At 38.7% G+C, this 26,949-nt stretch overlaps 1 protein-coding gene across 1 annotated transcript; it reads right to left on the reverse strand.

Annotated features, from left to right (window-relative positions):
- Positions 1–911: 911 nt before the first annotated feature.
- Positions 912–26,165, reverse strand: LOC307033475 (uncharacterized protein). The gene is made up of 13 exons (XM_079671965.1): positions 25,914–26,165; positions 14,978–19,156; positions 14,755–14,870; positions 14,069–14,130; positions 13,910–13,955; positions 13,783–13,832; positions 12,085–12,209; positions 11,876–11,935; positions 9,623–9,794; positions 8,662–8,823; positions 8,203–8,297; positions 7,526–7,650; positions 912–2,189 (listed from the first exon to the last, which is right to left on the reverse strand). The coding sequence occupies exons 1-13, from the start codon at positions 25,975–25,977 to the stop codon at positions 2,145–2,147; spliced, it is 5,301 nt and encodes a 1,766-aa protein (XP_079528091.1). The 5' UTR covers positions 25,978–26,165; the 3' UTR covers positions 912–2,144.
- Between the last annotated feature and the right edge of the window lie 784 nt (positions 26,166–26,949).

Raw genomic sequence — 26,949 nt, forward strand, 5'->3', positions numbered from 1 at the left:
TCTACGACATTAAAAACATCAGCAGTGACCCCACCAGTGATTTTTGAAGAGTTAACCTGTCTGAAAAACGATGGTTGTGAACAAGTGGCTGAATAGGACTACAGAAGTTGTGGAGGACGTTGTACGTCATTACACCAAACACGTAAACACTCCCGCTAAGTGTGTTTGCCCTGTTCTGCTTGAAACTGTTAAAACAAAAGCTTCAACTTGTACAATTTTGAATCTGTATTTTTGAATATCGATCTTAAGTAGGCGTGACGTTGAAGCAGCGACCCTGCTGTAGTTCGTTTATAGCATAACGTTAGCATTTTGCATTAGATTTATGATTCGAAAATTATAAGAGTAGGGTAGACGCGTCGATATTATCCGGCTGAACAAAACGTGCATTTATCTAACAGGCTCGTTCTCAATGGACCTTATTTCGAGCTATTTTCCTAAATCTAATGGAGAAATCCCATTGCTTTTTTGTCGAGGGAACCCATGCGCAGCTTACTTCCGGGTTTTAGGACGCGTCACTGCACCACTCTATACTCATCCAGACTTTGAGTAGCAGTCCTGAACACATCCCAGTCAGTACAGTCCAAACACGCCTGAAGATCCTCTGTAGCTTCACTGCTCCACTGCCTGAATGTCCTCACTACAGGTTTACAGAGTTTGAGTTTCTGCCTGTATGCAGGAATCAGGTGGACCATGGTGTGGTCAGAGTGGCCCAGTGCAGCGCGGGGGACGGCGTGATATGCTTCCTTGATGCTGGTGTAGCAGCGATCCAAAATATTCCCCTCTCTGGATGGGCATTTAATTAACTGTCTGTATTTTGGTAGTTCATGACTGAGTGTAAAAACTAGACTGTATTAAGCTGGGTTTGAGGTTTGCCTGAAGTGCTTCTGTCACAGTATGAGGACCAGATGAGAGACGTTTAACGATTTATTTATTTCACAAGGGTTGTTGACCGTCACAGTTAAAGGTGATGATTTTAAGACTAGAATATAAACATAAAAATAGCAATCAGGAAGCGCAAAAACACTAGGTTACAATCAAATCAAATATTGCCTTAGCATGGTAAGCATAAAAAAAGCTATCAATAATTATAAAACATATTAACAACTTTCTCAAAGAATGCATCAAACAGTCAACTGGTGAGGAGAGCACATGTGAATCAGCATGCTGCTTCAGATACAGGAAGAAGACTGAGCAGGGCTGATTCGGGCCTTAAATGGGTTCAGGTAGGCCTGGTAAGTGGAAGCTAAGCCCCGCCTGAGCCACAGCCACTGACCTGTCTTTTTTCATTGCTTCACGTGCTAGATGTTTTATTTATTCCATACCCATATAATTATGTCCTATTTATTTCTAATCATCTACTGCTACATCAATCTTCTCTTTTCATTATTTATCATCTTTAGCATGTCATTCCATTTAATTCTGAAACTTTTTAGGGTAACATCTGTAGAGACTACAGATTCATAATAATATAAATTAATCTAAAATGACTCACTCTGAGCAAAGCAGTTACTTTTTATTTACATAAAGTGCATCCAAAGCAATAAGGGTAAAACTACGAACAGTGCAAATAATCAAAACACCTTCATTCCTCTATACTGCACTCCTGCCTCAGATCTCCATCATTAGCTGACAGATTTAGGAAATGTAATAAACTAAAAACAATCAGATTATACAAAAAATGTTCCTCAATCCTGTGGATAATAAACTGCACTCATCAGTAATGTCCTGATGTCTCTTCAAAGTGCTTCTGTGCTGCGGAGTTACATTTAAAATCTCTACTTCAGGATTGAGCTCTCCATAATGTGTTCCAACACAACTGCACTACCTACGGCCTCATAAATGAACACAGAAGTGAATCGATTGCTCCCTGACACAGTATGGAAAACACTTTATATAAGAAGCGTCATAAAGGTAGACAGGGTTGTTGAAAAGACTCATAAATAAAGCACTGACACTCTGTCAGTTTAAGAAAATCAATAAATAAATAAATCAGGAAATAATAAAACAAATCTAAAATACATGTATTCAAAACTAGTACAGCTGCTTCATTTAACATGTAAATAATAACTGATCCATTTTAGATGTTTATCTTAGGCAGCAAAAGGATAAGTCATGACGAACAAGTTATGTTGGAAAGGGGAGACTCAGACTTCCCAGGAGGGCCTGATACAAGGCCTGCTGATCCTCATCTGTGGAAATAATAAAAAAAAGGCATGATTATTGAAGTGAGAAATACACTCATTCACAAACTGTTCTTATCGAGACATTTATTTTAAAAACCCACTAAAGCAGCCTTTACAAAGATTTTGACGCTAATCAATGTTTTCTTATTTTGGATTTGTTTGGTAAAAACTGAATTGAAGAGCATACAAATAAATTAACCACTTAATTAATACCAAATAATAATTCTACAGTTCTGTAATCGAGGATTTGATTGCGATAATATGCATTTTCATTATCATATGGTTATTTATCATAATAATCACTCATAAATGAGAACATTTATAGTTAATTAAACCTACATTTTTAAAAGTATTTACTGTTAACAGACAATGAAATTATAATTTACAATGTATTGTTATTAGTACCGGTAACACTATTGTAATAGTTTATAGTTGCAACTTTTACATTGTTAATGATACCAAAACCTTTTAGACTAAATAGATAGACCAGAGACTTATACCAAATCATTATGTATCATTATGTCTGATACAATAATGATTAAATATGCTTTTAAAGTATTTATAAAGCATTTATGTTCATAAAAAAAAAAAACCTGGTCTCACCAAAATACGTGAAATGAACACGACTTAACACCGCATTACGTGGTGGAAACACGACATCTGCTAAATGACGTGTCGGCACCACGGAAACCACCCCAATGCAGTGGTGGTTCTACGGGGTGGCACGGGGTGGCAGCTGTCACCTCAGAAAAATGCCTTGCCACCCCAGCTGTCACCCCAGTTGGCAGCTTTGCAGGGGTGGATCTAGAAAAATATTCATGGGGTGGCAAGAGGGTGGCAGGAGATTTTGAGGGGTGGCATCCCCTTGCAGAAGTATATGCTGATTTAATCGCAGTCATATCAATTAATGTGAACTTGGAAATCCACAATATTTATTTTAACTCTATAAAATTTGGTGACATTATTGTGGCACATCAGTAAAGCCTTAAATATAAATATATAAGGTGACAGACATAATTGAATGAATTTTAACTGAACAATAACTGAATGAGTTTGTCTCACTCTTAGACCAGCAGGGGTACCAAATCTATGCAGACAGCTGCAATAAGTACATTAATGAATTGTCTCGTCAATGTTTGTCTAAATGTATATGATAATATTAACAATCATATTATTCCTATCAGCTGTCAATCACTGTTATGATTCACATATTCAGTGTCATTATTAAATAAACTATATATTTTGGAGGAGTTAATGATGAATGTTCCTCAAGATGCTTGCTCGACCTCCTTCAAATTTGAAAAAGAAGTAATTACTATCATAAATCAAAAGATTCAAAGGAACAGTTCAGCGCCCCACAACTTCATTGCAAACAGTTGCAACCTTGACTTTACATCAGAAAGAACAAACATTAAAGAAGTGACTAACTGCATCAGTAAGGGTTAAAAAACGTGTATTCAGCTAAAACATATACATCGCTGCAGTAAGTTATTAACCAGTGGAAAGTCGTTACCTACTGGCCTAGTTCAATCAAAGTGGTTACTTTTTTTTGGCTGGGCAGTGTAGTTTTACATACCGTCTTATTTGACTTTCTCAGGACTTAAAACTGTTTTTTGGGGGCAGACCCCCACAAAGAAAAAAATATATACACATGTAAGGTCATCATCTTAACAGTTTTTTTATGCTCATCGAGTCATCCGTGAGGAGAGCATCAAGTTGGCGCCTAACAGCTGAATGTGGCGATTACCATCTTGTTCAGCAAAACGCCCCGCAAACTGATTAAGATCTAAAGCTATTGTGCATTTTGATTCAATGCTGAGTACAGCCTGAAGAACATATCGAGGATTAAAAAACTAATGTCACAACAGGACTTAGAAAAGCTTGTCCATGCTTTTATCTTTAGTAGACTCGACTACTGCAATAGTGTATACACAGGGCTGACAAAGAAATCCATCAGAAAGCTGCAGCTGATTCAGAACGCATCTGCATGTGTCCTCACTTACATAAAAAGAATGGATCCCATCAGTCCGGTTCTGAAGTCTTTACACTCTATATATATAGCACTTTTCTGTATGCAACAATTCAAAGTGCTTTACAAAACAAATTAAAATACTTTTTAGGAATAAATACAGTAAAAACACATTATATAATGGCATTTTACAACAGGCATTACAAAGCAAAGATAATAAAATAATAAAAGTAAACACCACAGGTATACAATACATGTTTTAAAAGCCATACTGTAATTCGAATATGAGCAGCTCAATTAAAAGCAGCGGCAAAGAGATATGTTTTTAGTCTCGATTTAAAAATAGTACGCGTTTCTGCGGACGTGCATGATTTGGGTAGTTTGTTCCAGAGTGTCGGGGCATAACAGCTAAATTCTGCCTCTCCATGTTTTGTTGTTACTCTCGGAACCGATAGCAGACCTGTCCCAGAAGACCTGAGGCACCTTGATGGCTCGTAATTATGTAGGCGATCGTTGATATACTTTGGTCCTAAACCATGTAATGATTTAAAAACTAGCAACAGTACTTTAAAATCAATTCTTTGGCCGACTGGAAGCCAGTGTAAAGACTTCAGAACCGGACTGATGTGATCCACTCTTTTTATGTAAGTGAGGACACATGCAGCTGCGTTCTGAATCAGCTGCAGCTTTCTGATGGATTTCTTTGTCAGCCCTGTGTATACACTATTGCAGTAGTCGAGTCTACTAAAGATAAACGCATGGATAAGCTTTTCTAAGTCGTGTTGTGACATTAGTTTTTTAATCCTCGATATGTTCTTCAGGCTGTACTCAGCATTGAATCAAAATGCACCATAGCTTTAGATCTTAATCAGTTTGTGAGGCGTTTTGCTGAACAAGATGGTAATCGCCACATTCAGCTGTTAGGCGCCAACTTGATGCTCTGCTCACGGATGACTCGATGAGCATAAAAAAACTGTTAAGATGATGACCTTACATGTGTATATATTTTTTTCTTTGTGGGGGTCTGCCCCCAAAAAACAGTTTTAAGTCCTGAGAAAGTCAAATAAGACGGTATGTAAAACTACACTGCCCAGCCAAAAAAAAGTAACCACTTTGATTTAACTAGGCCAGTAGGTAAGGACTTTCCACTGGTTAATAACTTACTGCAGCAATGTATATGTTTTAGCTGAATACACGTTTTTCAACCCTTACTGATGCAGTTAGTCACTTCTTTAATGTTTGTTCTTTCTGATGTAAAGTCAAGGTTGCAACTGTTTGCAATTAAGTTTTGGGGCGCTGAACTGTTCCTTTGAATCTTTTGATTTATGATAGTAATTACTTCTCTTTCAAATTTGAAGGAGGGTGAGCAAGCATCTTGAGGAACATTCATCATTAACTCCTCCAAAATATATAGTTTATTTAATAATGATACTGAATATGTGAATCATAACAGTGATTGACGGCTGATAGGAATAATATGATTGTTAATATTATCATATAAATTTGGACAAACATCGACGAGACAATTCATTAATGTACTTATTGCAGCTGTCTGCATAGATTTGGTACCCCTGCTGGTCTAAGAGTGAGACAAACTCATTCAGTTATTGTTCAGTTAAAATTCATTCAATTATGTCTGCCACTTTATATATTTATATTTAAGGCTTTACTGATGTGCCAAAATAATGTCACCTGATGTTATTGAGTTAAAATAAATATTGTGGATTTCCAAGTCAACATTAATCAATATGACTGCGATTAAATCAGCATATACTTCTGCAAGGGGATGCCACCCCTCAAAATCTCCTGCCACCCTATGAATATTTTTCATTATTAGCGTTAACTTTACTTCCTGCAAATTAATTTGGTAGTCATATTTGCGGCACATCTATGATAATAACTGGCTTTCAAGTGTTGTACATTACGTGAACACTGTTGCTAGGCAACTGACAACAACATTTGTTTCTTTTTTTCTTAGTTATTTCATTGTTTAGGAATGGGAAAATATAATAAAATAAAAATAAATGTTTCTTCATGTAATTTTTTTATTTAAGATCTTATGTTGCCCTCACTAAATGCACTTATTATGAATTATATTTCCCAATTCCTAATCAATTATATAACTAAGAAAAAAGAAACACATTTTGTTGTCAGTTGCCTAGCAACAGTGTTCACATAACACTTGAAAGCCAGTTATTATTATAGATGTGCCGCAAATACAGTATGACTACCAAATTAATTTGCAGGAAGTAAAGTTAACGTTAATAGTACCATTCAAATAAAAAGTCGTAAATAAAGCAAGTGAAGTAGGCTAAATTGAATAAAGACGCGCGTGGAGGGAGTTTATAAACCTGGTTAAAGAGTCCCTTGCGGGATGCTATAATAAGTAAAGTGAACGCGCCAGCAAGGAGACGACACTTCACATGGCCTCCTATTGGTTGAGGGATTTTGAAATGATTTTTGCACAGAAAAAATCCAAGCGCAGAGTAGAAATCTGAGAGCAGACATTTGACGAGCGCACAGAAGCAGCCTGAGTGCGAGGAGAACGTTTTAAACTGGAAAACAGGAAATCTGTGCAAACAGCAATATATCTGAGTGCAAGCGTACAGTTTGAGCAGAAGCAGAGCAAATCTAAGCGCAAGGACAGGGTTTGACTGAAAGAAATACAAAAGCTGAACGTGAAATCAATAAATGATGCTCTCAAATTGAAAGAACACGCTCTTGAATAAAGACAGGGAATAACCTCCATCCTTTATAGCTTGTTGTAACTCATGGTAGGCTTCTTTTCTTTTATTTGTATTCATAATCATTGTTTGTATTCGTGAGCATGTATTATGGTGTATTAGTTACTAGGGACATTGTAGAAATGTGTGTGTCCACCACGAAAAAGTATCCTCATTCACTTTACATTGGGGTGGTTTCCGCAGTGCCGACACGTAATTTAGCAGATGTTAAAGAGTCGTGTTCATTTCACGTATTTTGGTGAGACCAGGTTGAAAAAAACAGTGTTTGTGATCTTAACTGTATTAAACTAAAATGGAGCATTTTCAGCTCAGATTTTATTTCTGCTTTTTTAAACTGTAGTATGTGCTCATGTGTTTCATTGTTGGTGTACATGCTACTTCCTGAATATGCTTCATGAAGGGCAGGTTTCCCTGTAAATAAAAACATTTTTGATCCTAAATATCTTGGTTTCTTCTTTTCCAAGCTCTAACTCTTGTATTTATTTGCTTTGCCTTTGATATTGAGATAATCCAGAAGTAACGGAAAGTAATCAGGTTACATTACTTTTATATTTCGATACTCAGATTAGGGTTAATGATATTTTGTACAGGTAATTAGTAGTTATGATATAATACATTGTTAAACTTACCCCAAACCCTCTGCTGTCAGGACCCAAAGACAGTGGCGTGAGCGCAAAGCAAGGTGCAGTACGTCTAGATATTGGATCTTCCTGGTCTGATTCATCATGTGTGAATGAAGGGTTTCGGAGCCCTCCTAAAGATAGGACAACAAGGGTTTATGGGAGATTAACACACAACCATCAGTATAATTCTAGTTTGCTCCTGTAAAATTATGCAGAGAGCAGTAACTACCAAACTAATACAATTGAATAAAAATGGTTCAATATTTTTATATATATATTATAGCATATATATATTATAGCAAACTTAGACAAAATGTAATGTTCGTAATGTTATGTAATTTTATGGTTTAGGATTCTATACCCCAAAAAGTAATTGCCACAGATTCTACGCCGGCATATTACTGCACTCTAGGATCATCTACAAAAATGCAATATGACTATCATAACCACAAAAAAACATAATTGATTTAATACATTTATATTTTGAATGTAAAAGTAGCTAAGACCACACCATCACATACTCCATTCAAGTCAAAAGATGCCGCTGTGCTTGACTAGCAACCGATCATTTTAAAATAACACACAAGTTGGTATTGCCTAAAATAGCCTGCAGGCTTTACTCTGGTAAAACAAAATGCACAGTTGAAAATGTAGTGTGCCTTTACAATAAATGCCAATCTTACCGGCATTAACTGTGTCATCTGAGATGTTGGATCTGGACCACTCAAAGTCCTCGGTCATCCACTGCTTTACCTGGTCCTTTTTAATATCTTTCTTCCTGCAAACATAGAAAACATTTTTTAAATGTTAAAACTAAATGTTAATTATGCTAGCTATGACGTTTAAAAAAAAAAAAATGTAATTACAATAAATAAAACACACTTTTATTGGCTGATACTGTCATGAACTCTTTTCAAAAACATTTGATAAGTAGGTATTATTAATAAAATCATGTTTTTATGCAATAACATCTTACAAAACTGATACTTGTTTATGACACTTAATAATGACTTGATGTTAAGAGTAGATTGTCTGCATTGGACTCTTCCCACAGTGTTATTACTCTGACCGATATTTTAATATTCCTTGTTTTCAAAAATCTTTGCAAACAGAATTTGATTGAATGTCTTCATTAAGCTTACATCTTTTGTTTGCGTTTGTTGAGCAGCAGGAATAGAGATAACCCTCCCACACTCAACAACAGGAAACACAAGGTCACAGATATGCCTATGTAGAAACCGGTCCTCGATATCGGGAGGCTACAGTCATCGCCCAAGTACCAAGTAGAATCCTCATTTGGGCAACTAAAACAGAGAAGTAGGAACAAAGTTAAATAGTGTACAACTGTGGTAAACAAGTCAAATAAAGCAGCAAAAACGAACTTATCTAAAGAAAAAAATTACTCTGCAATAACAGGTCTATCGACAAGTATTTATCAAGGAACCCTGGGAATCTTTAAAGAATAAATGGGGGAAAGATGACATATTAACCCTTTTTATGGATAAATAAGTTGGAGAAAAACTCAGACATCCCTACATCCGTGTAATTCTACGACAGGCTGTCCCATGGATCAATCTAGTCATCACAAGGTAGCGTTGCCTTCAAGTATACCATGCTTCATGTTCTATTTGTACTCTAAATGGGTCAATAATTTACTAAATGAACATCATGTTGTATTGAAACTAAATATTAAGATCTTAAACTTGTCAAAAATGTTAACAGAGTTAATACATTTAGAAGTCGGGTAATTTTATCATTGACTTCTATACAACCATACAGTATCTTCCATTGAAAAGGACCTGATGTGGTAGCCAATAGAGTGAGCTTAGCATAAGTAAAGTGTTAATACAACTCAACAATTGTAAGGTATAGTTTAGTATAGTATCTCACGGTAGAGTAGTTCCTACCTCTCAATTAAACCAACTTTCAAGTTTTTTTTAATTCTAGTCCCTAAATTGACAGGGCACACTAACTGAAATTGAGTGATATTGAAAATGAATGCTTACTAATAATCCTTAATATCTAGAAGGCTAAATAAAGCGGAGGTGTTTATGATACAGAACATTTATTTAAAGAATGAAACAGAGAAACCAATCTACTTACTGACAAAGCGCTCCAACGTAGCTGTACAGTCTGCAGATTCCTTTATTGTAGCATCTTTTAGCCTTTGTATGTAAACTGTTACATACTGTCACACACTTGATGACTCCAGTATCATTCACAGGTTCGTAGAATTCAGCAATATCTGCATCGTTCACAAATCTTTCACATAGACCTGATGAGAAAACACAGATATGAAGAATTCAGTGGATTCCACTGAACTCTAGTTAGCATTTTTTTTTTTCATTTATGCTGTTTGTTAGCTTGTTAGATTGTAGCTGGCAGTGGCTAATGATTGCAAATCTTAGGAAAATATTTACTGGGAAGCTCTAGGTCCGGTTTACAGCCAAAAACCGCACACTTGTTTGCAGTCGCAACTTTCTACATTACACTTGTTAGCTTGTAGCTGGCAGTGGCTAATGCAGCGTTAGTGATTGTAAGGGTCCGGTAAGGTTAACTGCACACCTTTGCATTCTGAACTGTCAATATGCTAATTCCATTCTCTGTTCCAATGTTATTCTGCTCTGGATGTTTCAGGTTCATTTAATGGTGTTGTGTCAAAGATTTTTCCCATATTGATATATGTCAGAGTTTGCATATCGGGGAGCAATTGGCTGTTTTTAATTTGTTATATCTAGCTTGCGTATGTGTGAATCTCAGATTTTACGTAAGTTCGAAGACATCTCACCCTCCAAGTAGAGGAGTATGAAAACACCTCTAGGAACAATGCATGGATAAAGCTCAGTATATAACGGTCAGACATGTTTATGGCTTTGTAAGTGGATATTACAATTTTAAAGCCAATGTGGTGTTTGATGGGGAGCCAGTGGAGGTCATGGAGGATTGGGGTGATGTGGTTGGAGCGTCTGGTGTAGGTGAGCATGCGGGCAGCTGAGATTTGGACATATTTAATTTTTTGAGGATGTATGCAGGTGAACATGAAGAATGCTGTTGCAGTAATCAAGACGGGATGTAATGAAGGCATGGATCAGAGTTTCATCAGCGGTGGGTGACAGGGAGGGTCTGATGTGGGCGATGTGCTTTAAGTGGAAGAAGGCAGTTTTTGTGAGCTGGTTAACATGAGGAAGGAAAGTGAGGGTGGGGTCGAGGATGATGCCAAGGTTACGGACGTGAGTGGAGGGGTTGACAATGGAGCCGTCAATGGTAAGTGAAAAATCCTTGGTTGAATGGGTAAGTAATTTTGGGCCGATGATTATGAGTTCCGATTTGACGCAAATTGTTTTGCATCCAATTTGTAATGTCAGTGAGGCAGGTGCTGAGCTGGGAGTGTGTGGTTGGAGAAATATATTTTGTTATAGGTAAAGCTGTGTGTCATCGGCATAACCGTGGAACTGGACTTGGTGTTGACGGAGGATTTGTCCAATTGGGAGGATGTAGATTATCAACAGAAGGGGACCAAGTACAGAGCCCTGAGGGACGCCATGATTGACAGGGGCTGTGGGGGATTTGGAGGTGTTGATGGAGATGAATTGATGTCCGACAGAGAGGTAGGATTTAAACCAGGAGAGGGCAGTGCTGGTTATGCCAATGGAAGACTGGAGGCGGGTGATGAGGATGGAGTGGTTGATTGTATCAAATGTGGCGGTTAGGTCAAGGAGAATGAGAATTGAGAGGGAACCAGAGTCAGCAGAGAGGAGAATGTTGTTGGTGACCTTGAGTAGGCCATATTTTGTGCTGTGGCAAGTGCGGAAACCAGATTGAAAAGGTTCATGAAGGTTATTGCAGTCCAGGTGGGTTTTGAGTTGTCCAGTGAGGTAACTTGGCCTTAAGGCTGTAAAAGGGTCCCTGGAAGGAGCATGGGAGGCAGGTTCCGGATAAGGATGGGTGGTGGATGAGACGGAGGTGTTTGCTAGGTTGCTGTGTATTATTTCAATTTTGCTTCGGAGGAATGAGAGGAATGATTCACACTTTGAGGTGGTGAAGGAGTTGGAGATGTTGTCCAGGAGTTTTAGGAGCTTGTTAATAGTTGAAAAAAGGGTCTTTGGGATATTGCTGCCAGATTGTATGACGGAGGAGTAGTGGAAGGATTGTGCATTGTTTTTGTACTGCTGTTGGTGCAGTCAATAAATGTCTTTGTGGAGAGTGAGACCAGTTCGTTTAGGATGTATTTCGGGCTGGCGGCCATGCCCAATGGCATCCCCAACTTTGGTTTTGATACTTAAACAGATCAACAGATCACACTGATGACGTTGATGAATTTAATGAAAAATGCGTACAAAGTGCGGTAATACTGACCTCCCAAATCTGTTTCGGTTTCATCAACTTCAGGATTAGTTGTGAAGTTGTAAGGACAGTCTGAAAATACAGAAGACAAAACATGATATTGTACCTTATTACATAAAAGGTTTTTGTGTTATTTTGATGCATTTATAAGAAAAATACTTCAATTTAATGCTAAGAAAACTCTTGTATTTCAGTGAATTAGGTTCTGTTCTCTTGCTTACTGTCCATAGTGCAGCAAAAAAGCTCTCCAACAGCCTCCTCAACTGCTTTGAAATCTCCCTCATATATAATGTCAGAACTGGCGTTGTTTGGAATTGCCAAAACCACATCATGTGTGACACTAACACTGGGGAAGAGAAAATGTCATACAGCATGTCAGTACAATGTCATATAGTGTACATGTCATTACAATGCTAATTTATGACCTACCTTTATGAAGGTCCTATAATTATATTATTAGTTTTGTTGGTAAATACATCTGTTACATTAGCCTAAATCCAAATGTGAGGAAATATAGCTTAACCAGATACATCATAATCAGAAGAAATACAGAAGCAATAAAGCAACAAAGCAAAACTGAGGAACAACAGAACTGTGTGGGGGACAACAACTATGAACAAGCTAGTCATTAGTAAAAGGGCAAGTTCTCCCCCGCTATCGGGTGAGGGAATGGAGACAAACGGAGATGTGCATTAATTATTTTTTTCAAAACAATAAATATTCACAATAGATGAATATAATCAAGTGCAAACATTTTACAATTCAAAAAACAGATTGTGAAGTAAACAAAGTAAATAAATATTTTCAGAAAAAGTAGGTAGTAAGTAGGAAAACTATGCACCTTCCGTAAAAATGAATGTTATTATTACTCTAGTGAGGATCTGAAAAGATGAGGTTTTCATCAGACTTTTCACTCCGACACACTGCTTTCATACTATAACTGATAGTTGTTGTATGTTTAAGTTGTTGATTAGATCCTGTCATAATTTCAAGTAGACCATATCCATATGTTTCATTTGTTTATTTGTCTATGGCTTTCTTTTTATTATTATTTATTTGTTCTTTTGTTTCCACTTGGATTATTATTATTATTATTATTATTATTATTAGTAGTAGTAGTAGTAGTAGTAGTAGTAGTAGTATTAGTAGTAGTAGAGTAGTAGGAGTATTAGTAGTAGTAGTAGTAGTAGTAGGAGTAGTAGAAGTAGTAGTAGTAGTAGTAGTAGTAGTAGTAGTAGTCGTAGTAATAGTAATAGTAGTAGTAGTAGTAGAGTAGTAGGAGTATTAGTAGTAGTAGTAATAGTAGTAGGAGTAGTAGTAGTAGGAGTAGTAGTAGTCATAGTCATAGTCGTAGTCGTAGTAGTAGTAGTAGTAGTAGTAGTAATAGTAGTAGTAGTTGTAGTAGTAGTAGTAGTAGTAGTAGTAGTTGTTGAAGTAGTAGAAATACTATATATATTCATATTTTATTATCAAGTAGTATAATTACTGGGGTTATTATTGTAGTTGTTATGTTCATCTTAATTATTGCAGTTTTTCTGTATTTGCAGGCATATTTCTATGCAAACTATATGTTACATAATTGTTGTGTATGTGCACAGTTTGCTTGTGCTTGACTTTTTTGCTTTGTTTTTAATATATATGCAAAGTAGGGTGACAATATCTCCTTTATATGATTGTGTTTTGTTTATATGTAATAACTGTAGTAATCATGTTAAAATTTAGATAAAACTGACCACAAAAAGTCAGTGTGTAAATGGAAAGTTCACGTATTGGACCTCATTTAGGCAATTCAAAATGTTTTTCAACCTGTGATTGCCACCATTCAAAGTTTCCATGTGCTTATCTATATTTGTCTGTTAAATTAATTTATTTTTAAATTGTTTTGGTAAAATATTTCAAGTTGTCTTTGCTGAAATTACCTATTTGTTCTTGGTGCGATACTGTAGATAACTTCAGATGGTAAACTCCTCTGAAACAAGATAGAGCAGTTGTTAATATCTTATCTCTGATTCAATACAAAGCTGAAACAAGTCTGAGTAGGTTTACCTTTTTTAAAGCGTAATCTGAGAATCTGACCGCAGGGGCTCCAGGTCTGAGAAAAAATAATTGGAGAGAAACTGTCTGTTGAGTTGATTGGATGTACAATGTATAGGAAAATATGATGATAATCGCTTTATTAATAAAAACAAATTGAAGTTAATTTACCTCACACTCGTTACCACCACCTCTTTAAAGTTTGCTATCTTTTCAGTATAATATGGTTTCATCTGAAATAAAGACAACACAAAAATGAACAATGTTTCAAGAGCAGAAGTCATACTGATAATAGAGGAACACCATTGATTGGTCTTATGGAATTATATGATATGTTCATTTATACTATTCTACAAGAGCTGTGTTTGTACTACTGTCTTTTAATCATCACCTTTTCAATTTTATATAATCTTCACTGAGACAAAAACATAAAACCAAAGTCTTTGACATATTTTATCATCATTTAAATCTGAATTTTTGGACGAGAAAGGTTAGGACGTATAACTTTGATTGCTATTGTTCAGCATGTTGCCATGTTAAATGCTGATGTAATGTTGTAGTTTGCCGACTGCATGTTGTGTTAATTTGTTATGAAGTTGAGTTGAACAAAATGTGTATCTAGAGCACAATAATATATTTTCAAATATGATCGCTTGTTCAGCTCATTGCTTTCGATAAAAGCAAATGTACTGTCTTATAGTCCCAAATGTTGCAACTTTCTGTAAAATCCTTAAAAGATACAACATACTAGAACTTTCTAAAGATTGCATAGGGTAACAGTATCTAATACTGACTGAATGTGTTCAGTAAGTACACGGCTGTACCATACAGCTTAACTCATCACATGTTTCATTTACCTGGTTGGTAAAGTTTCCAACAAATACTTTGTACCCAGGTGACTTTTTATCTTCATATTCTTGTTTGTATTCCTCATTGATCACCACTTTTACGACGACTGACCTGGAGAGCGTATCTGCAAAGAATTCAAACATATTGTATTTTAAGTGCATGTTAAAAATTGTGCTTAGAAAGTTTAAATTGCAGCAAAAAATTATAGGGCATGAAGGAGGTTGATATTACCTGGCTCAACAGTGTCTGGTATAGTTGACGGTGTAGTTAGTAAAGTAGTTGGCGGTTCAGTGGGTAGATCTGTTGGTATTGATGTTTCCATGGCTGATGTGGTTTGGGATGGATCAGAGGTTAGTGGATCCGTAGCAGAGGTTTGCTCAGGTTGTGTTGTAACTGTATCAGTTGCAACCGTTGGTTCTGATACAAAGGTGGTACCAACAGGATCAGACGTTACTGTATCTGTAGGACCTGTAGGGTCAGTTGACATGGTAGTCTGGCCAGAATCTGAGGTTACTGTGTCAGTGGGATTGGTTTGCTCTTGAACTGATGTAGTCTCTGCAGTTTCTGGTGTTATAAAATCAGTCGGATCGGTTGATTCTGATACAAAGGGGGTACGAACAGGATCAGAGGTAACTTTATCTGTAGAACCTGTAATGTCAGGTGACATGGTCGTTTGGTCAGGATCAGAAGTAACTATGTCAGTGGGATTGGTTTGCTCAGGTGCCGATGTGGTCTCTGCTGGGTCAGATGTTATTGAATCGGTTTGACTGGTCAGATCAGATACCAAGGTGGTACCAACAGGCTCAGAAGTGACTATGTCAGTGGGATTGGTTTGATCTTGTGCTGATGTGGTCTCTGCAGTTTCAGGTGTTATAAAAGGGTCTGAGGTAACTGTGTCTGTAGAACCTGTGAGGTCAGGTGACATCGTTGTCTGGCCAGAATCAGAGGTTAATGTGTCAGTGGGATTGGTTTGCTCTTGTGCTGATGTGCTCTCTGCCGTCTCATGTGTTATTGATTCAGTTGGATCCGTTGATTCTGATACCAAGGTGGTACCAACAGGCTCAGAGGTTACTGTGTCTGTAGGACCTGTGAGCTCAGGTGACATGGTTGTCTTGTCATAATCGGATGTTACTATGTCAGTGGGATTGGTTTGCTCATATGCTGATGTGGTATCTGCTGGGTCAGATGTTATTGAATCGGTTTGACTGCTCTGATCAGATACCAAGGTGGTATCAACAGGCTCAGAAGTGACTATGTCAGTAGGATTAGTTTGCTCAGGTACTGACGTGGTCTCCGCTGGGTCAGGTGTTACTGATTCAGTTGGATCGGTTGATTCTGATACCAAGGTGGTACCAGCAGGCTCAGAGGTGACTGTGTCTGTAGTACCTGTGAGGTCAGGTGACATGGTTGTCTGGCTAGAATCAGAGGTTACTGTGTCAGTGGGAATGGTTTCCTCTTGTGCTGATGTGGTCTCTGCAGTTTCAGGTGTTATAAAAGGGTCTGAGGTAACTGTGTCTGTAGAACCTGTGAGGTCAGGTGACATGGTTGACAGGCCAGAATCAGAGGTTACCATATCAGTGGGATTGGTTTGATCAGGTGCTGACGTGGTCTCTGCCGTCTCAGGAGTTATTGAATCAGTTGGACCAGCTGATTCAGATACCAGGGTGGTACCAGCAGGCTCAGATGTTACTGTATCTGTAGGACCTGTGAGGTCATGTGACATTGTTGTCTGGCCAGAATCTGAGGTTACCATGTCAGTGGGATTGGTTTTCTCTTGTGCTGATGTGGTCTCTGCCGTCTCAGGTGTTATTGAATCAGTTGGACCAATGGATTCAGATACTAAGGTGGCACCAGCAGGCTCGGATGTTACTGCATCTGTAGAACCTGTGAGGTCAGGTGACATCGTTGTCTGGCCAGAATCAGAGGTTAATGTGTCAGTGGGATTGGTTTGCTCTTGTGCTGATGTGCTCTCTGCCGTCTCATGTGTTATTGATTCAGTTGGATCAGTTGATTCTGATACCAAGGTGGTACCAACAGGCTCAGAGGTTACTGTGTCAGTGGGAATGGTTTCCTCTTGTGCTGATGTGGTCTCTGCAGTTTCAGGTGTTATAAAAGGGTCTGAGGTAACTGTCTGTATAGGACCTGTGAGGTCAGGTGACATTGTTGTCTGGCCAGAATCAGAGGTTACTGTGTCAGTAGGGATGGTTAGCTCTTGTGCTGATGTGCTCTCTGCTGTCTCAAGTGTTATTGAATCAGTTGGATCGGTTGATTCTGATACCAAGGTTGTACGAGCAAGCTCAGAGGTGACTGAGTCTGTAAGACCTGTGAGGTCAGGTGACATGGTTGTCTGGCCAGAATCAGAGGTTACTGTTTCAGTGGGATTTGTTTGCTCAGGTGCTGACGTGGTCTCCACTGGGTCAGGTGTTACTGATTCAGTTGGATCGGTTGATTCTGATAACAAGGTGGTACCAGCAGGCTCAGAGGTGACTGTGTCTGTAGTACCTGTGAGGTCAGGTGACATGGTTGTCTGGCTAGGATCAGAGGTTACTGTGTCAGTGGGAATGGTTTCCTCTTGTGCTGATGTGGTCTCTGCAGTTTCAGGTGTTATAAAAGGGTCTGAGGTAACTGTGTCTGTAGAATCTGTGAGGTCATGTGACATTGTTGTCTGGCCAGAATCTGAGGTTACCATGTCAGTGGGATTGGTTTTCTCTTGTGCTGATGTGGTCTCTGCCGTCTCAGGTGTTATTGAATCAGTTGGACCAATGGATTCAGATACTAAGGTGGCACCAGCAGGCTCGGATGTTACTGCATCTGTAGAACCTGTGAGGTCAGGTGACATCGTTGTCTGGCCAGAATCAGAGGTTAATGTGTCAGTGGGATTGGTTTGCTCTTGTGCTGATGTGCTCTCTGCCGTCTCGTGTGTTATTGATTCAGTTGGATCAGTTGATTCTGATACCAAGGTGGTACCAACAGGCTCAGAGGTTACTGTGTCAGTGGGAATGGTTTCCTCTTGTGCTGATGTGGTCTCTGCAGTTTCAGGTGTTATAAAAGGGTCTGAGGTAACTGTCTGTATAGGACCTGTGAGGTCAGGTGACATTGTTGTCTGGCCAGAATCAGAGGTTACTGTGTCAGTAGGGATGGTTAGCTCTTGTGCTGATGTGCTCTCTGCCGTCTCAAGTGTTATTGAATCAGTTGGATCGGTTGATTCTGATACCAAGGTTGTACGAGCAAGCTCAGAGGTGACTGAGTCTGTAAGACCTGTGAGGTCAGGTGACATGGTTGTCTGGCCAGAATCAGAGGTTACTGTTTCAGTGGGATTTGTTTGCTCAGGTTCTGACGTGGTCTCTGCTGTCTCAAGTGTTATTGAATCAGTTGGATCAGTGGATTCAGATACCAAGGTGGTACCAAAAGGCTCAGACGTAACTATGTCAGTATGATTGGTTTGCTCAGGTGCTGACGTGGTATCTTCTGGGTCGGATGTTATTGAATCTGTTTGACTGGTTTGATCAGATACCAAGGTGGTACCAACAGGCCCAGAAGTGACTATGTCTGTAGGATTTGTTTGCTCTCGTTCTGGTGTGGTCTCTGCAGTCTCAGGTGTTATTGTTTCAGTTGGATTGGTTAATTCTGATTCCAAGGTGGTACCAGCAGGCTCAGATGTTAGTGTATCCGCAGGACTTGTGAGGTCAGGTGACATCGTTATCTGGCTAGAATCAGAGGTTACTGTGTCAGTGGGTTTGGTTTCATCAGGTGGTGACGTGGTCTCTGCTGGGTCAGATGTTACTGAATCTGTTTGACTGGTTTGATCAGATAGCAAGGTGGTACCAACAGGCTCAGAAGTGACTGTGTCATTAGGATTGGTTTGCTCAGGTACTGACGTGGTCTCTGCTGGGTCAGATGTTACTGATTCAGTTGGATCGGTTGATTCTGACTCCAAGGTGGTACCAGCAGGCCCAGAGGTGACTGTGTCTGTAGTAACTGTGAGGTCAGGTGACATGGTTGACTGGCCAGAATCAGAGGTTACCATGTCAGTGGGATTGGTTTGCTCAGGTGCTGACGTGGTCTCTGCCGAGTATGATGTTACTGATTCAGTTTGACTGGTTTGTTCAGGTTGTGATGTGGTCACGTTAGGATCAGATTTTTCTGGTTCAGTCAGAGAAGTTGGTTCAGATGCAATTGTTGTCTCTTCATGTTCTGTGGTTACTGTGTCAGTGGAATTGGTTTGGTCAGGGGACGACGTGGACTCTGCTTGGTCCGATGTTACTGAATCTGTTTGACTGGTTTGTTCAGATACTAAGGTGGCACCAACAGGCTCAGAGGTGACTGCGTCAGCTGAACTTGTTTGGTCCACTGCTGTTACTGATTTTGTTTGAGTAGTTGGTTCCGATATCCTTTTCACTGGAGACTTACCTATCAACAAGACACAAACATAATTTATAGCTCAGAAATCATATATGAAACATAATTAGTTCTTGCATTTATTAACATCTCGTTCCTACACGCAATGCTATCCATTTATCTACATTTTTCATTGTTCATGAAGTATTACACATAATGTTTAATGTATGTTCAAGCATGAAGTCATGATGGTTAGAAAATATTATTTATTCATAATTTTCTACCAGCAATTCTACACAATCCTTTTCTTTTCCCATTAAGAAATAAGGCATGGTGGGAGAAACGAAAACTAAGAATTAGAAGGCTGGTGGTGACAGAACAATCCCAAAACACTGAGAGCTTGAAAACTCCTTCCTAAGTATGTCATTTGAAATTGATTATACCCGGATCACTTCCCAGTGATTCCGCTTTTGTATCTACATATACCGTTTCATTAATTCAAAAGTATGACACTGGTTATCATAATTTAGACAGATCTAAACTACTTAGCATTAAAACCTCTTAATATATATATTTTTTCCCACAATATTACGTTTTCAACTTCTTTTTCAAAAATATGTTCTGATTTTACCCAAGACATATCAGGGATACTTGTTATGAGTGACAGTGTAGGATCATATATAACTAAAATGAGCTTAAATGGCTTCAACAATAAAATATGCTTACACAATAACTGTAATCCAATAATGGTATAATACGTATTATAATAATAATACATATTATAATAAAGGAGCCATGTATCATTTACTGTAAATTCATTTACATATGATACACAATGTTGCTGATTCTTTTCAGGTCAGCTGTTGAACATCCTTGTGCTGATAATACTCAGCTTAACTCAAGTAGACAGGCTGCAGAGTTTGAGGGTCTTAAAGGGTTCCTAATATGCTTTTTTGTGTTTTCCTTTCCAGTTTCTCTCCTACTTATTGATAGACTAAGGGCCATGACATCTCTAAGCGGTTGACCAATCACAACAGAGTTGGCCACCAAACCAATCAGAGCAGACTGGGCTCTGGCTTCAGACAGAGGGTGAAAATATATGGCGTTATATTTGTGCCTCTATCCTGAGCACGCAATGAAACATGTTGAGCATAGATAATGCTATTGAGCGCGCACTTGAACATTTTTGAGCACAGAGAAATATATTTTCTCTCACAAAACTCCTGCTCCGTGCGCAAGCAGACCGCTGCACGTGCTCTCTCTCCCTCGCTCGCTCGACCTCTCCACCCTGTGCGCGCTCAGCTTTGCCTGCGCTCGCTCAAGTTGTCACAGCGTTACAAATGTGCCACAAAACCAACCAATCGGAGAAGTCGAGAAGGTCAATTCTGATTGGCTGGTCCAGCGCCAAGTAGAGAGAAGAGTTGCGACAGCGGAAGTCGAAAATGCTTGATCGTCACGTGGTTCAGAGAGACTCAGAAAGTTCCCGGAAGTTCGTGGTGGGCCATTTGAATCACGATTTGAATGCATTAATAACAGGATAGAAATGCAATTTTTGGTAATTAGTGGTCAACAAATTGTTTGTTTTTTTTAAAGTAAAATGTGCTAATATTTAAGGATTAAGATAAAATAAGAAGTACTTTATTGATACCAATTGGGGAAATGTTTACGCTGCAGCAGCAAAAGACAAGGCATTGTACATTAGACAGTTAAAAGACTAGAATTAAACAATCAAAAATGTAAACATCTTAAATAGAAATAACATAGCATTACAAAAAGTAGAAAATATACATAGATAGTGTGAACAGCTATCTTACCTGTTAACATATACATGTTAGGCTAACGTTGCCTTGGTTACAAAGCCTGTTGCTGTTTATTGCTTTGAATTCTTTAAAACAAATATTATCTTCTTAAACTTGTATGGTAGTCAGGAGCATCACATCCTAATATTTATTGATATATTTAGAGGGAGGGAAGGAAGGTTTCAAAATTCAGATTAGAATACTTTCTACAATTTCTTTAATTCATGGTGGTTTCAGTAATCCCCTGGTAATTGAGGACATTAGTAATCTAAATGACTAATGTAATCTTTATGACTTTCAGAAAGGACAGGGGACCGACAGGTGCCTATCAATGATTGTCAACTGACAGCACAATGAGTCACAGGACTAGCAGCAGCAGCAGCAGCAGCAGCAGCAGCAGCAGCAGCAGCAGCATGATGATGTTAAATGTGTTGTTTTAGGAACATCCATGTAAATAAATGGAATTCAATAAACATTGAATAGCATGTCATGCAGTTTGTATGTGCCTTTTCCTCTGTGTTGTCCTGGCATATAGTCTCCCCCATGGTTTGCTGTGCTGCCTGGGGATGTTTCAAGTGCTCAGAGAAAGGAGTATGAATGTACGGTTTCCCCACTGACACGGAGAGGAGGAAAGAATGGCTGGTTCAAGTCAGCAGGAGCAATTTAACTATCAAAAAAGACAACAAAAGCAACAAAATATGTGAGGTAATCATATTTTTCACAAAACAAAGACCACACCATTGGGAAGCTTAACGTCTGTTTAATCAAAATAAGGAACAGGGAGAGGCTTGCAAAACTGGGGGAGTTGAGACTCAGGGTGAGGGTCTCTTTGCAGGTCTTCAGGCTCCATTGAATCCCCCTGGGGTTCTTGTGCTGAAAGAAGGAGACAAAGACAGGAGAAAGGGTTAGATACATCTAGCAACCTACAGGATGGGAAATTGCTGACCTATTTGAAACGTATTTTGTGTTTTCACTCTCACTTAAGTCCCTCTTACTTTGGCATCAATCCAACATCAGCTGAAATGCAACATAATACAGACCGGTAATAATCAACAGAATCACAAGGACATTATATGGCTCTGCTAAAAACACTCACCCATAAGTTACGTTTTTGTTTACTGTTTGGAAGTCTCAAATATCCACTCTAAATCCATATCAATAGCGATGTATCACAAAAATAGCTCTCTTCCTTATTATTGTGTAACGTTAACTATATTATACTAGCTTCAACTCCAAAATGGATATCCTCATTTCACCACTTCCACCCACTACAATCACACGCCCCAATGTTATATTTAACTAATATGTTACTCCCTCCACCCCGGATAAAAGCACGTTAAGAAGCCCCTTTTCTCTAATTCCACAACGTTGGATTAATAGGCTGTTCATGGTTAACGTGTGTTGCTAACTTTATCCGGTATCCTAGCCTAATCTGTTTAGTTGTCCGGTTGAAAATTAATGCAAGCTCTATGCCCATTGTAGAACAGGAAACAGAAGTTGGTCCAGGTTCTGGTCAACCCAAAATTGTGATAGAGAGAGAAACATGTTTTGTCATTCTGCCACCTCTAATTAGACCCTCCAGAACAACGCGGGGAAAAATCCTTGATTATGCGGGGTAAAATCCTTGATTATGCGATTAAACATGCAGGGTTTTCATGTGATTTTATGCTGTGAAATTGCGGGAAGTTGCGAAATATGCAGAAAGTTGCAAAAAAGAATAGATTTTTTTTTTAATATTGGGCTGTCTTATTTAATCTCTCACACACAACCTGCCACTAACGTTAAACCCCCTTTCCCTTATTTATTGTAAAAGCAATTGGGCACACACACACACACACACACACACACACACACACACACACACACACACACACACACACACACACACACACACACACACACACACACACACACACACACACACACACACACACACACACACACACACACACACACACACACACACACTTCTCCGCCTCATTCTGTTTTAATTTACTCATTCGTTATCTGACCAGCTTTAATCTTGTAGGCTACTCACTTTGTTTCTTGTAGCCCTCGAAAGGGTTTTGGAGGTTGATGCCTCCGTGAAGGTGAGTTGTTTGGCTTTCTTGTCCGCAGCAGCAGAAAGCATTTTTGGATGTTTGAATGAATCAAAGTGGGTCGTCACCATCGATTTTCTCTTATGCTCCAACACACAGTTGCACGGGGTGCAGAATAGTTTCCCCCCACTTTCGTGAAAGACATCGGGGTACTGCTTTGCCCGGTCTTTAGCAGAAATGTTCGTCGGTAAATGAGATGGATCAGATTTTTTCATCTTGGTGTTTTCTCTCTCGTGTGAGTTCCACACGTTCACTCTACGGTGTTGTTTACCTTCTGTGATGCGCGAGCTGATGACGTCGCGTCATCATCATCACTACTTCACATCAACACGAGTTAACTTTTTTTTTTCTCAACTTTGTATGGAAAAATGCAGGGATTATGCGCCCGTTTAATAAATATGCGCCCTTTTAAAAATCTGCGCCATTTTGCTGATTATGCGGTAAATTATGCGATCGCATAATCGCGTTTTTCTGGAGGGTCTATATAATGCTTACAACAAGTAATCAATACCTCAGAAGGGTTCATGTACATGTAGGCTACGGTTTGTTAGCTGTTTGCTTAAACTACCCCTATAGCTATGTTGCCGGCTAGCAAACTCAGGCATTGCAAACAATAACGTGATATCAGAAAACTATAAATGTATAACTCACCTGACACTGTGGCGTGCTATTCTCTTCATTCGAGTCTGTCATGTCCTGTAAATGTCAACGATGGATGTGGAATAAGAACGTCAACAGCCTGATGGCAACCAAAAATCCCTCTCTCATCTCAGATAGAAGATATGATTGGAGACGACCAGCCAATCAGAATTGACCTTCTCGAGTTCTCCGATTGGTTGGTTTTGTGGCACATTTGTAACGCTGTGACAACTTGAGCGAGCGCAGGCAAAGCTGAGCGCGCACAGGGTGGAGAGGTCGAGCGAGCGAGGGAGAAAGAGCGCGTGCAGCGGTCTGCTTGCGCACGGAGCAGGAGTTTTGTGAAAGAAAATATATTTCTCTATGCTCAAAAATTTTCAAATGCGCGCTCAATCGCATTTTCTATGCTCAACATGTTTCATTGCGTGCTCAGGATAGAGGCACAAATATAAAAAGAAGTGCGTCACGGCACAGAAGATGACGTCACGGCTCCGCCTACACTGCGTTACTGTAGTTACTGCCCCAGCTACTAAACTGTAATGGAAACGCAGCATAAAGTGAGCCAGTCCTAACGAGGCCTAACGAGGCCTAGCCATAACGAGCGAGCCCCTGCAGTGGAAATGCGCCTTTAGAAGCTAAAATGACGACACACATGTTAACAAGAAAAGATTAAATAATGATCAATAATTACCATCATATAAATTAAAGAATTATGTGAATATGCAGTAAAAAGCTACTGGTTTCATTCAAACTGTAAGGCTTTTAGGAATATTAGAACATTAACAAAAAAAGTTGATGGAACTGAAGTTCAATCTGTTTAGATGCAGGATGGTATGAAACAACTGGGTGGAGTACTAACATACTAAATTAAGCATGTTAGTTAGTTTTAAAGGCCACATGACATTGGCATGCAATATTCATATACAAAGCCACTACACATATGGGGTTTACTAAACCTGTCAGGGTTGAGCGAAGCAGGCAGGACCCAAGTGCAGGTTTAACAGATAATGCCTTCATTTCAAGGCTACAAGTAACAAACAGCAGAACTCTCTCCCCCGTGAACACAGTCAACAACAAACAAGGATCTCACAAAGACTAACAGAAAAATCAGAACCTAAATGCACACAGGACTAATGAAACAAACAAGACATAGGTGAGGAGGGAGGAGAAAACACAGGGGCACAAGGTGAACACAATCAGGTAATCAGTTAGGAGGGAACAGGTAGGAGGGAACACACAGACAGGAAGCAACAGGCAAAACAGGGGGTGAACACTTTTCAAAAATAAAACAGGAAACCAAAGACAGATCTAGACAAGACAAAATACAACACAGACAGATCGTGACAAAACTACACCTAGCTGTATAACCTAATACAGTCAACAGCAGCAAAGTAAATAGCAAACTACAACCTCCCAAAATGACCATAAAGATAAATGAAGTCCGGCACAAACTCAACATACTAACTTTCATGAAAGGCAGGTCTATTACAGAGCTTTTGTATTAAACTGCTTAAGTTGGAGCTGCTCAGAACAATTAACAGGTTACTTTGAGGCTTGAAGAAGTAGTCTAACATTATACGTTGCTATATTTTTCTTCACTATCCGCTTGTGTCAACCATAAAAACCTGACTAATGTTTTATGGTTCTGTTTAAGCAACTCAAAGCACATGATCAAGATTAAAGAAATACAGCTGTACCAAATTACATTGATTCCATACAGGACATTTATTTTCATATTTGTATTAATAGTAACTTAATAATAATGTTGCCACACAGGATACAAACACCTTCTAGATTTCACCACAGGGTGATGCAGACATAGTGATTGGATGATGTATTACATTACATTTGGCCCACACCATGTTTGCAAAACAACTAAGATATAAATAAGAACTGATAAACCTGGGATTAAATGGCATGTTAGGCCATTTACAGCCATGTATGATAACATCTTGGATGACTTTGACTACAAATGTGTGTCAGCTGAGATGTTTGACGTGACAGAGGACAGCACCAACTTAACTGCTCTGTCGGGATTTAAAACACTGTAATTGGGTATCTTATCAGCTCTCAAATAAAATATGAATACATGGCAATCCTGGTGAAAGGATATATTCCAATGGCTCCCATATTTTTAAGTTACTTCATTTGATACAAACTAAATGGGTATTCTACCCATTGACCACATCACACACTGAAACAACCATTAATGGGGAAATCCATTTCATATACTTCTAAATGTTACGCGTGAGTGGAAATGACAGACAGGTGATGAAGTCAATGAATGAATCTTACCATCAGCAGGACAAAGGCAGATGAGTAGAACTGATATAATCAGGAAATGTGAAGAAAACGCCATGCCCAGATTTCATCCAAGGCACCGGTCTACAAGTGATGGATGAAACAAAATGTCCAAAATCCAAAAGTTGAACAATGGAAGTGGCCACATATGTGTGTATCAAAGTGTTCCAGGTACACTCTGTGGAAGTGGCTATCTTCAGTTGTTCAGTGCTTTTCAAACACATATACCCAGTGTCAAGGTGAATACAAACGTCACAGATAGAAGGACTGACTGAGATAAGGGGAGCTACATTTATATTGACGATCATATAAAACCACTCGAACACAAATTTTATTGCACATGCAAACGTTCCTCATTTCTCTCCCCTCACATTCTTTTACACTACAGGTTGGTTATTCAGTTACTGCTCAAGATGCAAGTAAATAATTATACAAATGCAAATCATTCCCATTTTATGTATGCCCTCTAGGCCCTCTTTGAGGGCCTAAGATATTCTACAAAATGATATTTGAAAACATAAAAAAACAACATTTAATTTATTTCTTTTTTATATATTTTTCATTAGTTTTACCAAAATAACTTGATTTCATTGTATTTAAAAATATATCCACAGTAACTTTTATAATTTTCCAATCATAAATCTAATCGATAGATTTATGAACGATATCTTTATGATTAGCATAAATTCGTTCATGATGGCTCATGTCAGTGATGACATCGTTGCAAAATTATTAACCGAGTCATTTTCAAGATTGAGTTACAATGATAAACTGGAGTGGCAAAGGATCAAAAGGACAGGAGGATGGACTTTGTGTTTAAGTGATTTGATCATCAGAGGTAGGCCTAAGTCATTTTCAATGTGGGCAGCCGTGCCGACTTCATTCATTTGTAATTGTTACTTGGCTGTGGGTGCCCTGTCATGATGTTTATATCAATGGTGTTGTTTTGTGTGGTAGAGGGTAGCTGTCATTGATGCGTTTTGCACCCCGGGCCGTTGTTTTGATATTCCGCTGAACTATACGCTGTGAC

This window comes from Notothenia rossii (genome assembly GCF_949606895.1).
Source record: "Notothenia rossii genome assembly, chromosome: 3".
Lineage (NCBI taxonomy): Eukaryota > Metazoa > Chordata > Actinopteri > Perciformes > Nototheniidae > Notothenia > Notothenia rossii.

Bases quoted from the DNA above. Each gene is read 5' to 3' on its own strand.
- LOC307033475 (XM_079671965.1), bottom strand. From the start codon at position 25,977: ATGGCGTTTTCTTCACATTTCCTGATTATATCAGTTCTACTCATCTGC. The intron at 14,871-14,977 runs GTAATATCAACC...AATTCTTTGCAG, and splicing joins ACCAGACACTGTTGAGCCAG to ATACGCTCTCCAGGTCAGTC. The intron at 13,833-13,909 runs GTAAACCTACTC...ATCTTGTTTCAG, and splicing joins CAGATTACGCTTTAAAAAAG to AGGAGTTTACCATCTGAAGT.